This window comes from Apus apus, chromosome 1 (assembly GCF_020740795.1).
Source record: "Apus apus isolate bApuApu2 chromosome 1, bApuApu2.pri.cur, whole genome shotgun sequence".
Taxonomy (NCBI): Eukaryota; Metazoa; Chordata; class Aves; order Apodiformes; family Apodidae; genus Apus; species Apus apus.
In genome coordinates, this window is record NC_067282.1 from 164701156 (window position 1) to 164719190 (window position 18035).

The window sequence follows — 18035 nt, forward strand, 5'->3', positions numbered from 1 at the left end:
AGTTGATAGTTGATTTTTCTCCCGTAAGAGCACAGAACTCCTTATTAAAAATGTAGTAAAAGGTAAGGATGACTTCTTTGTTTGGTACAGTGCAATGCAGTGACAAGTTAATGAGCTGTTCAAACAGATCACATTAAGGGAGGCTAACAGCCAAGTCAAACAGTGAGGGCTGCTAACGTGGATGGGAACAGTGCGTTATCATGCCACTGGGGACATGGGATTCAGATTACAATTCTTGGACTTAGTTCTGTGTCTGGGAAGGACTAGAATGCCAACAAATTTATTGCAGTTATAATTTCCCTTATCACACTTCTAAAACACCTTTGTTTAGTTCCATTCCTACATACTAGTAGCTAATTTAGTGCCTGTCTTCATGGTAGCATAGTTACAGTTATTTTTTCTGCTCACTTATTTGCATATTATACCATTGAATTTCATCTTCCATTTTATCATGCAGGTTTTTTTTGCTATAAGATCTTCTGAGCCTTTTGGTGGTCTGTCTGTGTTTCAGCTCTTTAGACTTAGTCCTTACCATTAGCATATTTCACCTCAATCCTCACACCACCAGGGGTTTGCTATGAGGTATTCTTGCTCTCTTTATCAAGCCTCCCTCTTTTTAAAAATTTAAAAAAAAAAAATAATCTGCAATGAAACACAGCTGTGAATACTGTACTAAAACATAAAAAAATAAACATTTTTGCAGTAGTTCTTGTTAAGAAACTACACTTTTTCTTAGAGTTAGACATTTAGAGTTGACAGAAAATTAATATACTTCTAAACACATTACTGTAACTCAGAAGACAGGCTCTTAGCCTTAATAATAGCAACAATGATAATAAACAATAGTGTTGTTAGTAATAAAATACATTTCTAAATGTCAGCAATGGTATTTTTAAACAAAAAAGGCTAGCAATGTACTGTAATTGTGTGCTATGGGGAACATTAACATGTAGCTGCCAGACAACGTCAAAGGATTTCATTGTTGAATTATGAAATGATTGTGTTTGATATTATTATACACATACACTCCAGATCTGATGAAGATCACATTCAAAAGGGATTCCAATTAGCCTCAGAGGTCTTCATTAACCCTCTGTCAAACTGAGTTTCAGGATAATTATTAAATACATCTATAGATTATACCTAGTTCTGGAAGAGTTTCTATAGTGTTCTCCTTCGCACAATGTGATGACAGCATGGTTAAGTTAGGAGAGAAAACTTGTTTCTATTTTTCTCTAGATCACATAGATACATAAGGACACATCCATGTACATTTTCAAATGACTGAGCACAAAATGTCATTTGCAGATTTTTCCTTTCAGACACATCTGCTCTGCACCAGTTTTCTTAATGCTTGTTTCAACAGATCATCTCCCAGTGTTCAAAATATTTGGCCTCTCAGGAACTTTCACTGGGACACGTGGAAATGCATGAAAAGTCCTCCTACCTTCAGCAGGTAAGCTTGGCAATCACTGACATAATCATACTCCAGTCCATCAAAGGTATAATAATGTCTATCTCCGTAAATAGTGCACACAGCAGGACAGGGGTAACTGGTGCAATTGAATATTCCTCTCCGACAAACACTGTAAGGAAAATTAACAATCAGTATCTTCTCACAACAGGGTCATTTTCATTTTACTTTCAAGAAGACTTTATTGGGCTTTTTATTGCAAGTCACACAGAAATTCATGAAAGGAGGAACAGCCAAAGACCTTGAAACACCGAGTTATTCTGTGGGTTGCTTCTGACATTATTGGTGATGCCATGGCAGAAAAGTGCTGAGCATTTTGCCATCAGCACAGAAGTACAATAAAAATTCATTAAAACTAATGCAAAATCTTAAAACTTTTGTGGCTTATGCAAATATTTCCATCACTGCCTCCAGTAGATAAGACACTGTGCCCCGACATGCTTATTCATTAAACATCAATATTATAATTCTTAAGAAATGATAAATTTTCTGAGATGTAAACTGCACATATCCAATGCAAAAGACCTCTGGTTGCTACCTATAAGGTGTCAGGGTATCAGAGTGTACAGCATGAGTTTGAGAAATAAGTGCTCATAATTTGCAAGGTTACTTTTCCTGTCAGCTACATTCAGTTACTTACCAAAATTTGTATGAAGGTAGTACTGACAGCCTTGGGTTTTGCTTGTGTAAGTCTATAAGAGCAGTTGATTTGCCAATGATGTTTTTAACTGATTAAAAACTGCCATGCCAACCTTTTTTTAATTATTAAATATATACTTAACTAAAGATAGATATTTTGTCTAGCAAATTATAATGGATGAAAAACTTTTGCATCAATAGGAGTCAGGTAAGGCTCATTAAGAAGCACTAGTTTTTTTTCAGTTCTAATGCTTTTGTATTTCTGTTTTTATTGCTTTTCTTCTTCTTATACAGTTGCTCATGCTGAGTAATAACTCACACTACAAGCAGTCCAGTTCCCAAAAATTATTTACCACTGTCATACATTTAATTTCTGTTTTCTCCTTGGGTTGTAAATCATGATATTCTGTTCTCTAAACTGCCAAATGTCTTTTCTTTTAGAGATTAACTGACACATGTGGAATCAAGCATTTCTTCTTGACTATTTCCGAACTTGGGTATCTCCTACTTCCTTCTCAGACCAGAAGAAGCACTCACCCAAAAGTCTGCCTACTCTTCCATGTCAATTAGTAAGCCTAAAAAAGATACATCCAGTAACTATTTATAAATAAGCATATACATTTATGAATTTCTGTGTGTTCATTGTGTTATCTGTATAGATTTCCCTTTGTGGTTAGACCCAGATGATCTGGAAGCAAGCAAATTTTGGGTCACTCACCAGGTGTAACATGGTGTAGCTATCACTTCTCCTGAAAGAAATTCCCTGTCTTTCCAGGTGCATGGGCAACTGTCAGGAATATAACACTTCCCTCTATGCTCAGCCATCCTTCAAAATAAAAGAATTATTAAGATGAAACATAAATTTACAAGTAGATCAACCTAACTGAATGTGAAGTCTAAGCCCTGCCAACCAGTCTTCTTCCATCAAGCCAAGGTTAATTACTTCAGCAGCAAAAGCTGTCTGGACCAAATGATCGCCATCCTGCATAGATGGCAACCTAGCAAAGCTCACAGCCCTGTCTCCTTCTGCCTTGAAAGGGGTATGTTGGTGTGGGGCAGTAGCACCTGCACAAAAGCATAGATGCTGTAGGTACTCCTCCCTTCAAACCGCAGAGCATCTGAGTGTTATGCACTCTGCTGAAGCTGCAGCCAGGATGCCCTTCCCTCTGCTGCTCCCTTGTCCTGCTCTCCCAGGGAAGCAGCTGGATTGATGTGCCTGCTCACCAGTGCAGAGCAGCAGCCATCCTGTTCTGAGCACAGGATACTGAGCTGTTGTAGGGTTAGCAGGACAAAAGAAAAACAGTTCAGAAAGGGTGGTGGTGGAGGTTACATTTTTGTGTCGAAAGTAATTGTGTGTTCCTATAACACAAATAGTCTTAGAAACTAACCTCTCAGCTGAGGCAAAGGTTGTAGAGGACTATAGAATACCAGGAAAGAGGAACTAGTGATATCTTAAATAGTTATGCCTGAAATCTGTCCTTCACCCATGCTTAGTCACCTATGAACATCACAAGTTTCTAGAACAGGAATTCTGGCAGTTTCTACACTCTGATCTGTGCATAACCCACATACTGTCAGGGGACCATTGGCTACACAGACAGTGAAACAAAACCAAAGGTTAAGTAAAACCAGGGAGGACTCCACCTGTCGCGAGCCAATATTGGGGAGCTATGTGAGGAAGAAAAGAATAGTTTCCCACACCACCTGAAGTCAAATCACAGCAATATTGCACAGCATATTTGACTCTTCAAATCTGAAAGCACACACAGCAGGTGTCAGGGGAGAGAACAGGAACAGATGGAGGGAGTGCTGGTGGATCCCGACAGAAACTTTGCAACAAATACTTTTAGCTTTTGTATTTTGAGTTGACCCCTGCAAAGCTCAGCAGACAAAAACTGCTTGAGTTCAGAAGAGCATAGAGAATGAAGAGGAAGAGGGCAGGATCCAGCCCGCACCCCTGAAACCCCAACCCAGGTTGGGCAACAATCCTGTAAGCCTAAGTAGAAATCTAGGTAAGACAATTACTTGGGCAGTAAAGCAGGATCACAGATGGTTTACTTAACATTTTTTTATCATGTGTGCCTCTACACTCAAATAAACTACACTGTGCAAAAGTGGTGGGAGTCATCTCCTGTCCAAAGAGTCCCAAATACCAGCCAATCAGACTGGTACTGGTAGCAAGCTAGGTATCTCATGGGATAATGGAATCATGGTCTCAGGATGGAGAAACTGTGGAACTTCAACTGAGGAAGCATTACAGCAGGAAGCCTCACAGCATCAGGAAGGAGAAAAGGGCTCTTAGAGACAAAGAAAAGAGTTGGCAGCTTTTAACTGTGACTGTATATCTGCAAAAATTTATAGAACAATAGGCTTCAAAATTAGAACTGTGATACCACTGGAATTTAAAAAATAATAATAATAATTTAAAAATGCAGAGTTAAACTGTGAAAATATGTATATTGCTTGTGCTCCAGGTTGTTCTGCCAAAGCTTACCCCAGAGGGCAAATGCAGCCACTTGCACAGGGTGGTGAAGGGACACAGGAGAAGTTCATGGCAAGGTTTGCACAAGAGATCCCGCAATTTACACCTGCTGCTGGTAATCCAGGCACAGGAGATCTGCAGTCATAGTAGATTTTTCCTTCAGGGCATATGTGAACTTTGAATGCAGAATGCAGGTTAAATGAGACAACTGCTCTGTTACACTGTAAGTTTTCTCTTTTGTTCACAATCTATTTTAATGCAGTTATTCTACATTACAGTACACGTAAGAATACAATCTGAATAAAAGCCTAAAATGGCATTTGCATTACAGAGACACTGAATTAATATGCTTTAATGTAAAAACAACGAAGTCCAAAGCTTAATATTAAGCATCTGGATCTCTGCACCCCAGATCTGATACTCTGCCCATTGTTAAAGATGGAGTAATTACACCTTCAGTAGGCAGATTCTGTAGAAGTGGCATAATTTTCAGTGTATTGAAATATCTTATAAATTTATTAGGAATGCATTAAAAATTTACTTGCTAAAAATAAAATCTTAAGGGTTCCTAAACATGGACAGTGAACCTAATTGTACATATTCCCATGAGATCATATTGACTTACATTTCACATGTAATTATTCATTGGTTTAATTTCTCAAGTGACTTAGTATAATGTTTGCTACAGAAAAAGGAAAAACAAAAAACAAGGTATCTTGTGTTCCTAACCTCCTGTTTTAAATATGTCATGATGTTAAGTAACTCATAATGGAAATACAAGTGAGGAGAAAATCAAATGACTATTCAACGTCTGAAACTTTCTCTGTGCAGTTGTAATATGAGACAAGACAGTAAATTACCTGTATTTTCTGTAGTGCTTTCAATACATTTCACTGTTCCATTCAAGCATTGACTGGAAAAGAAAAGCAAATCCATCTTTATTCAAGGAGAAAATTATTTCTAGCCACCATGTTAAAAAGATAATATAACTTAACCCAATTTAAACAACACATATCAGGAGCAGGAGAAGGATTAAAATCCAAAAACATGAGTCCTGACCAACATTTTGTTGGTGTTTTCTAACTGCTGTTCTATAATGAGTGTTTATGTACTATTTCACTAATAACTATTTATGTACTAGTCACAGAAGTGTTTATATACTATTTAACTGCCTAACTTTCACTGAAATAAAAAAGGAGCTGGGTACATCAGCCTCTGTGGGAAGTAGGGCCACATGACTCAGGATACTGGCAGTGTAACACAGTGCCGTATCCACCTTGGTGAATATGGAAGGATACAGTGTGCACATTTCCTGTTGCACAGATGTTATGATACACAGCTGGGTGCTTTTTATGATAAAATATGGAATTACCAAAAAACACATTCAACAATAAACCTAGTCTTATTTTTTTCATTTAAAAAAGTGAAAAAAAGAGCATTGCAGAGGCATAACAAATGCAGAAAAATGGAGCCCCTCCTTGCACCTCTTGAACTACATGATTACCAAGCTTCAGTTATAACAATAATAATATATAAGACCTCAGAAAGAATCAATATTGACACTTAAGTCACAGACATGATTTTACATCAGCAGTTTGAGACAATTTCTTGTAAAATGGACAAGTTTTACTTTGAAACCTTGGAGATTTCCCCACTTGTTTCAGTGAGGTCAGGATTCCATCATGAATTAATAATAATATAACAAAAATATATCTCCCTGCAAGCCTTCCTTTGAAAGACTTTCCAAAATAGAATCACATTGTTTATTCTTCTGAAACCAGCCTCCTATTGCTATCATAATACCCCCAGGTATAAGGACAGGACTGCAACCTCTATGTTTGTGCTTTGAAATGTTCTTTAGTCCCTGGCTTACAGAATTTTCCAGATATCTTGATGTCAAAACAAGCAGGTGTATAATCCAATTTATATTAGGCTCCCTTTTACTAAGTGTGTAACAAAAATAAAATCTTGATACAATGAATCTTCATCCTATGTGAAAAAAAATTCTCAAGGCTCTTGCATAGCACCCAAATTATGACAGGTAAAAGATTAAACTCTTGGCACTCAAACTTACCAGGAGCCTGTTGGCGTAGAGAGGATTTCTCCAGGCTGGAGGGCTTTGCCCTTGTAATGACAATGACAGGCAGATCTGTTAAAAGAATATTTATTCATGGAGATACAAAAGCAAGATGAAATGGAATTTAAGGACAATCCATTTACCATGCTATTATGATAAGCAGGGCTGATAATTCATTAACTCAATCTTTATATTTACAATATAGTCCTATAGGCAAAAATGTAAGGTTGACACACTGACTCTATTGAAGTCAGTGGCAAAACTCCTACCATCTTCCACAAAGCCAGGAGCTTCTTCAGACTACATATTATTTATTTGTTGTTTCTACACATTAGTCTTATAGAAAGGAGCTTTTCTTCCTAGCTGTGGGAGTAGAATGGCAACTATCAAAATCATGGGACAGAGGAATTATCAGAGCAAAATCCATTAATTCTGTCTGTGGTAAGAGCCAGATGAGAGAGAAGTAGCAACAGAATTCCCTAGAAACCATGCAAAACTATGGGAATGCTGTTATCTCACACTCTTTAATAATTTGGAACAGCCTTTATCCCTACAGTATGAACTTCACAGTTTCCAGAATATAAGTAGCAATGAACAGCAAGAACCCTGCATAATCCTGAAATGTATACAAATACTCCTTCCAGTTTTTAATTCAGTACCTGAACTCAGTAGCTCCCCATGATGGCATGCTGTAAAATTTTGGTCCACAATGTACAAAACCTATTTCCTTCCATTGACCATTTCCTTTCCTTTAACTGAAGGGATTTACATTGCGATACGGAAAAAAAGACACTCTTGGCCACTCTTTCCATACTATCCCTGAATTCATGGATTGTTACTGTGGAGATTTCTTCTCATTTGTTCTGAAGTGTTAAAACGAAGGTTTTCACATGAAAATGCTTTCCCATTGATTAAAAAAGTTTAATCACCCTTCTCTAGAGCAGTGTGACATATCTTCTCTGAACAGAAGTAGATGGCTGTACACACTAACAATTAGGACAAAAGAATATGAAATCTTCACATATTGCTTGCTGTCCTGTTTAGTCAGTCTACATATTGAGGGAAACAGCAAAAAAAAAAACAAACAACACCAAAGAAACAACCAACACTTAAGTCTTGCTGGAAAGAGGGAAATGTCCCTATGCATATATTCTATTTTCTTATGACTTACATTGATACACAAAAGTTGACCGACTCTTCAAAATATTTCCCATCAGGACAATTACATCCTTCTGCACAGTCATCACCACAGATATTTGCCATAGAAAGTGAAGCACAGGAGTGTTTACAAAAAGAAGAGCACTGATGATAAAGCATACCACTGTGACACATCACAGCTGGAAGAGAGAGAAGGAGAGAGAAGGGAGAACAACATACTCTTAAAATGTGAAAAATAGAAAACAAAGCAGTATATCATGGGAGTGCAAGACAGCGAAGCAAAATGGTCTCTTGCTACACTGGGGTGAGTTAAAATGCATGAGAAAAATATGCTCTTTTACTGATTTCTTAAGTTAGAAATTTTTAGATCCAGGTGGGTGTATATTAGACAAATCCTTGGCTAGAATTGCCTACTTTATAAGCAGTAGGTGTCTATTCTTTATGTATATTAAGTGTACGTGTATGTGGTGGGTTTGTCTATCTAGTAACTCAGGCTTCCAAGAGGGACGAATGGTCCAGTTAAGGTTGAGGCATTATTCCATGATCTAGTAATGCCTTGTTACATGCTACTTGGCAAATCACTGCCCACCCTGCCCTGCCAACCCTGGGAAACGCCTGCCACCCTGTCTTGCCTTTCCTTAGGGAACAGCCCTGCTTCTGCCACTCCCAGACTGCTTTAGGCTACCAAGGGCTTTCATATGACTTAGGGATTCAAAGTCAGTAATTTAAATTCTCTCTGTAGCCAACTGAAGGGACAGGCACCCTATGTGAGGCAGCTCAGCATCCCTAACTCAGAAGCCTAACATAAAGACTAGCGGTGTTCTCTCCTGAGTAGGTCATTACCCCATGGTCCAGTTCTAGCTTTCAGCAAAAAAAGAGTCAATCCCTGTATTTTGTGGAGCGAATGATATTTGCAGAATTTCACATGTCTAAAAGACACTCTGTTCTGCAAACGTTACTCACCACAGTAAGAAATATGAGATCTGAAGTCAACAACAACACCGTGCTTGCCACAGACGTAAGCGTAGTGTGCCAGAGCGTTGCACAAGCAGCTGCTTCCGCACTTGCATGCATCAAAGCGGCAAAGCTGGTAGTATAACCCTGGACTGATGTAGGCATGGCAGGGAGCAAAAACCTCTTGATTGATGATATCACAGTGAGATGCATACCCAGCTAAGAGAAGGTGACATTGTTTTAGCCAGATCCATTTTAATATGACAGTCAAATGAGTAGCACAGAATATTAAAACCAAACGCAGACAGTTGTGCAACAAAAACTTGTACAGAATGTCTTTCTGCAAAGTTCTATACTTTAAAAACTGATATTGTAAGCAATTCCCTCAACAACAAACTCCACTTAAGACAAAAATAAATATATAAAACCAGGTCTGCCTTCCTATAGTAGTGCAGGAAACTTCAATAGCAAAACAATGTATTTCAAAAGAGTTAGAAGAATCCTCCAAAGCTTGGAATATGTTTTTTCCTACTTGATGTTTCATTTAGCTTTGAAATCACAATGACCATATCCTTCTTGGCATGTGGACTCAGGAAGCATTACAAACTGGAGCTCAAGGGCATGCAAGTCCCAGGCTGGCCATATACCTTCTAACACCAAGAGATACTCCTACCACTAAAACACGCTACCACCACAAATGGTAGAATATCTGAGGAACATCATAGTGTGGATCATGTGTAAGCAAATTTTGCAGCTAAAAGACTGTCCCTACCCTACATCTTCTCTGTTCATTCCCAGATACACACACTGATACACAAGGATACACAAGGATTTCTGGAATCTTTCAGTAAACTAGATTCAAGGAGTGAATTTCACTTGGTTGAAAGTAACCTCACAAAATAAGTCAACAAACAATAATTTATTTTTCAGTTTCATCAGATTAACATAACCATAGGCCTGGAAAAATGCTTGCACTGGCTTAGCACAGGTGGTAAGATGAAGCAGGACCACTTACTCTGGGACTGCTTTTTCCAGTGATGATATTACAGTATTACAGGAAAATTCATACAGGAAGGGACCTCAGAAGGTCATATAGTCATGTTCTTACATTTATGTCAAACTCCACTACCACTGCGGAAGCACAGAACTGAAAGTAAGGCATGAAACCTTTCTGAGATGACCTGGCTTTCAAGATAGCCAATGCTGAAGACATGAGAAATCTTAGAATGCCCCAGATTCTTAAAGGTTTATGGTTATTTTAAGGCTTGCTCCCACAGGCTCTATATATGGCCAAATCCCACATCCTTAGTGAGGCCTTACGTCTGAAACATGAAAAACATTAGACTAAATTCTGTCAGAATTGGAAACTATTGTCTGCCCATTGTCTTCACTAATTGAAAATAACATCAACATGGAAATGAGGAGACAGTGAAAGTTCAACGCAAAACATAGACACGTCAACCAGTCAAAACTGAATCTTTACTCAGGAATTTGAACAAATCCACAGATCTCGTGTTGTTTGTGTCAGAGCACATAGATGGAGGATAAGGAAACTTCTAACACAACAAGCATGGAGAAGCCAGAGACAGGAGTTTTGATCTGAACTCTGTCTCAGCAAGACTCTGTCTCCTGTAGTTTCTTTGTCAATCTACAAATGTGCATCACATCATTCCTCTTGACTGGCATAATTTACAGGACTACAGATGGTGTTCTGCCTAGCACTCTGCATGTATATGAGGCAGCAGATTTTAGGACTCATGGCAAGTACTCCCAGCACTAAATAACCAAATAGTTTGTATTTAGGAAGGATTTACTATATTTTTACATGCTACATGAGTGAAAAGAATGGTCTTTGCCAAAAAAAAGAAAAATGAGAAAAAGAGCTTATATTTAAAATTGAAGTTGAAATACAAATACATGCAACTCCTTCACAGAGACAACAAATAATATCTCATAATAATATGATACAACTAATTCCAGACTCCCATGTGAAAACTTACCATTTTGCTGATTAACATTGCAGGGATCAACCACAGGAATATTGATAGGCACAGAACAAGCTGAGGAAACTTTCCATGCATTGGCATGAAGTTGTGGGGTCCCTTCTATCATCCCTGCTGGAGAACTGAAAAAGAAAATACCAACACTGCAAGCATCCTCTGACCTTATGGACTACATGGGTGAGGACACAAGCACATCAAAAAGCCTTAGATGCATAGTCACATTAAACAGTCAATGTGTCAACAGAATTTCCTTTTGTGAGCTACAAAAGAGGAGAGAGCACGTGAAGCTCTCTTTTCTTCAATATTTTACTCAAGCAAAAACATTCTTATGCTCAGTGTTTGCCCTCACTTACACTTAATTCAAGTACTCTGAACTCAGTTGGAGAAGTCCTTAATGGGAGAAGAATCTGGCCTTTATTCCAGTACATACAGTCAGCAAAATGTCAAAAATTTGGCCCGTTAGCTGATTTCCATGTTATAGAGAGGGGCTGTTTGCATTTTGGTGCTTTTTTCCCCCAAGTGTTTCAAAAGCGTTTATTGTTACTAGAAAGCATTTGTGATATTATAGCTTGAAGAGCTTTGGAGGAAATTATGTACAAAAGTAAGGAAAATGTGCCCTTCTAATTAAACTATTCCTGTGGTTCAGAATTACTTTTTAAAACTTGATATGGGAAAAAAAAATCAAGCAGTAGTAAGGGTTAGTCATGTGAGGATGACATGAATATTATAATCCACTCTTTTTGTCAGTGCTCATGTATCTACTCAGATTATAAGGCAGCAGCAGGGAGGGGAAAAAGGTCATCCTAGCAATATCATCATCCAGTAACTTCTATAAATAATATGATACCTTTCTAGAATTACTTAGCTAAACATCTTAGAATAACTTAGTTAAATTTATGAGTTTCATATTTTTAAAACTTACTAACTTTTCAATTAAGAGATTTTATAAAGATTAGTTTACTACAGTATAAGCATGTTAATGAAATTGGATTATTATATTTAACAAAACTTTTCCCTTGTTATGAAACAGTCTATACAACTTACAGAAAATCATCTCTTAAATTCCCATTGTATGTTCCACATAGTCCTAATGTTCTTCTCTTCCAGCCAACATCAACTTGAACATAGATCCTCTCTCCATCTTTAGCAAACAGTATCTTCAAGCCAAAACTAGTTTTCAGTTGAACAAACAAAGAAGATATATTCTGAATTTCAATAGCCCCTGCACATAGCAAAAGGAAAAGGAACACAAAGTCACTGAAATCCAACTTCCAGGTTGTATTGGTCTACCCCTTAAACAAAATAGATTCTGAAAACTTAAAGAGAAACTGCACAACCTCACTTGCAGCCAAATAACCTCACCCATTCTCCACCTGAACTACTGAGATTACATATGTTTTTCATTAGTAACATGAATCAGGAATGGCAACTACTATCAGCAGTAAAAAAATCTCTCACCTTTCTGTACCTGGGAGCTATCCAGAAACCACTCTTGCATTTCATTGTGCTTTTTTTTAGAAGAAAGCAATGCAACAGCATGCCTCTGGCAATGAGAAGACAAGAAACCACTTGTTTCTTAGTCTCTAGGGATGTTACAAGAATAATTAACAGATGTCTGTAAAGCCCCTTGCAATCTTTAAATGGAAGGTATGACATCAGTATAGCTCCTTCCTTAGACTGTATGTGAACTATCAAATTCCCAGCTTTCCTTCCCAGGAAATCCATTCTGTGAGGAAAAGGAAATTTCACAGTCACAGCATTCATTTGCTACACATTGTTGGGCTACTCGCACCTCTAGGCTTAAAGCAGATCTACCTTCACAAGCAGCCTCTGCACATACACACACACTTAGCTGCATAAACTGAGAAGAGGCAGATAAAATGCTTATGTGAGCTTAAAGAGGTTCTTAGCTCATAAGACTAACTAGATGCACCCAACTATCAAGAATGTCACACCAAAATACTTGTCATAGACAATGTTTGTTGCAGGCTATGGAAAGAGATAAGCAAATAGAGACTGATTCAAAAGACACGAAATTATAATTATCAATGAAATTACGAAGCAGAACTGTCAGCATAATTGAAGTATAACTGACCTGTGAAACTCATTGCCATAGGAAGTTGGGAATGCCAAAAGCAGAACTATCACTGGATAAATTCAATGATGAAAAGACAACTGCAACCACTAGCACTGAACTCCCTAAACTCTTCTTTTGCCAGAGGCTGGGAAAGGAAAGTGGAACTCTCACTTTACTTTTTCAGAAAGAGACTCAAAATCCAGTAAGAAATTACCACTGATCACCGTCAGAAACTTAGCAATATAATTTCTACCTTTAGTGCTTAATTTTATGACAATTTTTTAAGACTGACTTACTTTTCTATCCTTTCAAAAAAGGTGAAGTAACCCGCCTGAAACCACAACATAAGTCAGCACTGAAAGCAACCTAGATCCTGCAGAGCACATGGATTGTATTCCATGCCATTTATTCCTAAAAGGTTTAATCAATCTAGAGTTTAACATCAGCATCAAGATGATTTCCAACCTCTCTTCACTTTCCTTCTTTTTTTGTACCTCCTCTCCCCTAAATACAAATTAAATGGGTGGATTTTCTAGGTATTCTGCAAGATAAGAAATGCAAAGAAATGAAGGCAAAATGAAGGATTCTATTTCACAGGCTGAAAAAGTGAATTTCTATAATATGAAGGTTATAAGAAGTAAGTGATTGTACGTTTCCTAAGCCAAGTTTAAATAAATTATTTTCTTATATATTATTAGAAAGCTTTAGAGCATATAAAGGAAAGAATGTAAACCCTGGTAAAATTCTACTCTATGCACTTCTTACCGTTAAGGTTAAAAACTTGGTTTGAATCAGTTAGGAGTTGTCCATATCTTGTGAGAGTTACTTGTTTGCTTACATCATCTTCAAGAACTAGTGTTACAGACTCAATGCAGGCATGGTCAAAATTCTAAGTAGAAACAAGTTTCACCATTAGAAACAGGCAAAGACATTAATATTACAAAATATTAATTTTGAGGGGGAGGGAGGAAAAAAGAAGAAAAAAAAAAAGAAAAAAAAAGAAAAAAAAAAAAAAAGGCAAAACCAACAAAGGAAAAAACAGTTGTACAGAAAGGAAATACCAGACCTGGCATCAGGTAAATCAGTTGTTAACTATCACTCAAAGCATTAAACAGAATACTTGAAACTGTATGTAGAACAAAATAAAACATCACATATGCACATCAGAGAAAGGAGAATGCATTTTAGCTATTGTAACAGTCTAGTAGTAATTGGACAGAGATCTCCATGTACTGATACTGGGTTCAAAAGGCCATTCTTGCATGGTCATCCAGAATACTCTTCATTGCTGGGTAAGCCAGTGTTTGAGCAAGAGTCAGACTCTATGTCAAGCTCATGCAAGCACAGCCCAAATCCAGCAATGCAGGAGAAAAAAGCTATTGCACACATGAAGGTGCTTCTTGCCTTGAAATGTAGTCATCATCTCTGACTGCAGACCAAAAGGATATAATTTCTCCAGAATTATACTACAATAATTCATAAATGTCTGACTATAAAACATATAAACTATATAACTTATAAACTAACACCCCTCATTTTTGAGTGCTAACCAGGCAGAATCTATGAACCTGAGTACAGGACAAAAGGTGACACATAACCAGCTTAAATCAAGCATCTTATGGTCCCCAGAGCCTGTATGTTTGCACCCAGGAACTGTCCAACATGCCTAGAGCTGTGCTAAGGGTCATTTCCAGTAGCATCCTTGTCTCTCAGTGGCTACCTAACCAACAATGTCATGCTTGAGGCCACCTGAAATGCAGAAGCAGGATTCCTAACACCTATGCAGGCAAAGGAGGTGCTTACAAAATAATTAGAGGCACCAGCTCATAGACTAGCTTTTGAAGGGACATAAGACACATCCCCATAGTAGGGCAGCTTCAGTGCATCACTCCATGCTGATGAGTTCATGTGTTCCAGCCCTCAGCACATGGACAGCTGTGGGTCACAGTCTCTGAGCCCCTTCTCCTGAGAGCCTAGATGACTCGTAACATCATTAAATCCAGTCTTGCAGATAAGTACTTCTTATAAGCACCTCTATTTGTAAAGCTTGTTGTTGGATACCTGACAAAATACTTCCAGTGTATTAAGCCTGTTCAGCGCTGCCAGCAAGAGCTTTTCTAAAGACATGTGTTTGTACCATAACCAAAGGTGTATATACTTGTTCAGTGTGCATAAATTAATTACCCTTTAGACTTTATCCCTCTAAAGATGAATTGATTTTACAAAAGGCAATACAACATGTAGCAATACAACCACTTACAAAAAGCTGTAAAATGTTTTCAATATATATTTTCTGTTAAATGCCACCTGCTAGTTTACAGTAGAAACTCTACAAGATTGCCTGAAATATGAATAGACACATTTGTTTTGAATGTTCAACAAAAATGTGACTTACCTGTCCACAAGGTGCTTTCTGTAAAGTGATTGTGAATTTGTTTTTCCCAGTGCCCTTTACCAAAATGTACTGGCAAATCCCAAGAGAAGTAAAATGACGTCCATCAAATGTTGTGAAATGAGAGCTACCTGTGATGGAGCACTCAGCTTGAGAGAAAAGGGATAAACAAGAATGTTCACTTGCATAAGAATGTATCATTATTCTACAAATTATGGAAGAGAGAGATAAATAAGAAACTTTCTCCCTATTTCTGAGTACATAATCCAGGCTAACTTTAATCTATCTAGGTACCATGGCATTCAGAGACAAAATAATGTTATACACACCTATTTCCATCAGATACCATCTCATGTTGCAGACACCTTTTGGTTCTAATAAGATGAGATGCCTTTGAATCACAAGTTATGTGAACCACAAAAGAGCTTTCTCTTTATGACAGCCTCGAAGTTTCCTAAAATATTCTTCCTCATAATCTTTTTGGCACAACTGAGTGTGAAATAGGACTGAGTGAAATTCCTCCTAGGAACTATGGCACTGCTTGTTACCACAGGTATGAACAGGCTGCAGGTGTCTGTCCTCAGGGTGCAACTATATTATATCATTTTTCAGTTCAGATCAGGAGTGCATTGTTGCAGCAAGTCTCCAGAACATCCCCATGTACTGCACTTTCATTCATGCCATGGGAAAGTGTCAGAGCCCATGAACTAGATCCATTTTGGCTGCAACTACTGCAGGAGGTGCTCTGTGGGAACATATCTAACCTGCTCCCCATTACTAACAGCCAGTTAGTCCCTAGGACCAGACTAGAGCAGTCAGAATGTCACGTGCACACAAAATGCACACAAGACATAGGGAGTGGTTCTTTGTGTCAACCGTTTTACACTACAGATCCACCCTGTCAAGTCTTGCTTTGTAACTCTGAACCTTGTTCCTTAATTTATAAAAAATGCTCTCTAACCAATTCCACAGTATAATCTTGTCTAAGATGCAGAACTGTCAAGGGAGTTTCACTACCTGACTACTGCATGTTCCTCTGAGTAACTTATTACAGACACATGATCCAACATGAACTGCTCTTACAAGGGAGAAAATACAGCACACTGAGAATCAGAATGATGCTTTTCTTATTATTTGTAATACAATTTCACCTATAAGGGAGGAGATCATTATACATGGCCTAGGTACTGCACAGGCAGTGGAAATAAGCTGCCCGCTCCAAAGAGCACAGAGCATAAAAAAAGAGTTAGAAAACAAGAGTCAGATGTAACTCACTGAGCTAAGGAAGCAAATGAGAAAAGGTAAGATAAGTATGATCAGGCGGTTAACAGCTTCACCCTGGCTGGCCCACTCCTATTCTCAACATCCATCTGCTTAACCTGTCTTCTTAAAATAGCATCTGAAGAGCTCGGGTCATATTTCGGTCTGTTGTGTTTGGAAAAGGTTATCCTTTATGCTTATTGAGGGGAGAAAAGAATAATGAAACACAGATACCTGGGCAATCATGATCTGTGCAGTTCCAAATGCCACCAGTACAAATACTAAAAAGAAAAATCACAAAGCACAGAAATTCAGTGTTCTGATCTTTAGCAAAAAGAGCAGTTTTGAGCTCATTAATATGTTTTCAATTCAACCTTTCTATAGAACGGCCTGCATATTTTAGTGATACACAGGGCCCAGACTGTAGAACATATATATTAATTACTCTTTAAAATGTTAGTGTGACTATAATGTTAAACTAAGTATGAGCAGCAGTCACAGAGAGATGTGAGGCTTTCACATACCAGTTGCTACATTCTTGTTCAATTTTTGAGCCTACAGGGAAAGCAGTTCCATGATAAATACAAGGACAGTTTGACACAGAGATACAAGTTCCGTTTTCCATAATGAGACCTGTTGGGAGGGAAGTTATTTTATTAACTTTTTAAGTTAAATTTAATAAATAAGTTAAGTTAATAAGTTAAATAAGTTAAATAAGTTAATAAATTAAATTTTCAGGTTTTAACTTTAGGCACAGTCTATTTGGATGATTTCAGTATCACGGTGGGTATTGGCTTTACATATATTTTTTCACATAAAATTGACAGTACTTACCATCTGGACAGTAACAGCCATCTAAGCAGTGCAGGTTGCTGCCAAGACAGTCTTTTTCAAACGTGCAGGTTGGTGGACAACAGCTGATACAGTCACGGTGTACAAAACTGTCTTCACACTTCTCAGCTAGAAAAAAAATACACGGTATATTGAACATCAGTGAGATTTTTCTTTCCATACTGGAGAACACCTCTCTCTCAAATTAACAGCTGTGCAGCACTTCTGGTACAGGTTATTTTTCAGATCAGGTACCATGGATTGTTTGGAGAGGTTTTAACTGATGAACTGTGGTGAATCTCTCATCAGGGTTTCACTCTTTATTTACAAAATTCTTACAGCATCCCTCCAAAATAAATTATAGCTTCTGTCAGAGAACAACATGTACTCTTATCTCAGCTAGTTCAAAGTCTTGTGCATGAGACTGAACTGCAGTTGATGGGTAGTGGTGATAACTAGAAGGAGCTGGATGAACTGTGTTAATTCTGTTATAGAGCAAATAGATGCAGAAAGGTCATCTAGGAAGCAGGGCAGCATCAAATCTCCCTACATGGTCATTCTTTATCCTAGAATATGATCAGCACACATGATGTTTCAAGTAATCTACAGAAACATGAATTTTGTATGGGTCTAGATCAGATCTAGATCAGAACTAAATATTCCTCTAGCAAGTCATTTACTTTATTCA

General features: G+C 37.8%; 1 protein-coding gene across 1 annotated transcript in view; it reads right to left on the bottom strand.

Moving 5' to 3' along the window:
- Positions 1 to 18035, bottom strand: part of OTOGL (otogelin like) — a 92298-nt gene that overhangs the window by 56761 nt on the left and 17502 nt on the right. The window contains exons 12-25 of the mRNA XM_051621881.1: positions 17351 to 17476; positions 17041 to 17149; positions 16751 to 16797; positions 15260 to 15405; positions 13630 to 13753; positions 11832 to 12009; positions 10785 to 10909; positions 8794 to 9003; positions 7844 to 8009; positions 6670 to 6744; positions 5456 to 5508; positions 4608 to 4770; positions 2832 to 2939; positions 1448 to 1586 (exon numbers count right to left, since the gene is read on the bottom strand). Of these exons, the coding sequence (XP_051477841.1) occupies positions 1448 to 1586; positions 2832 to 2939; positions 4608 to 4770; positions 5456 to 5508; positions 6670 to 6744; positions 7844 to 8009; positions 8794 to 9003; positions 10785 to 10909; positions 11832 to 12009; positions 13630 to 13753; positions 15260 to 15405; positions 16751 to 16797; positions 17041 to 17149; positions 17351 to 17476 (1769 nt within the window). The remainder of the gene's footprint in view (positions 1 to 1447; positions 1587 to 2831; positions 2940 to 4607; positions 4771 to 5455; positions 5509 to 6669; positions 6745 to 7843; positions 8010 to 8793; positions 9004 to 10784; positions 10910 to 11831; positions 12010 to 13629; positions 13754 to 15259; positions 15406 to 16750; positions 16798 to 17040; positions 17150 to 17350; positions 17477 to 18035) is intronic.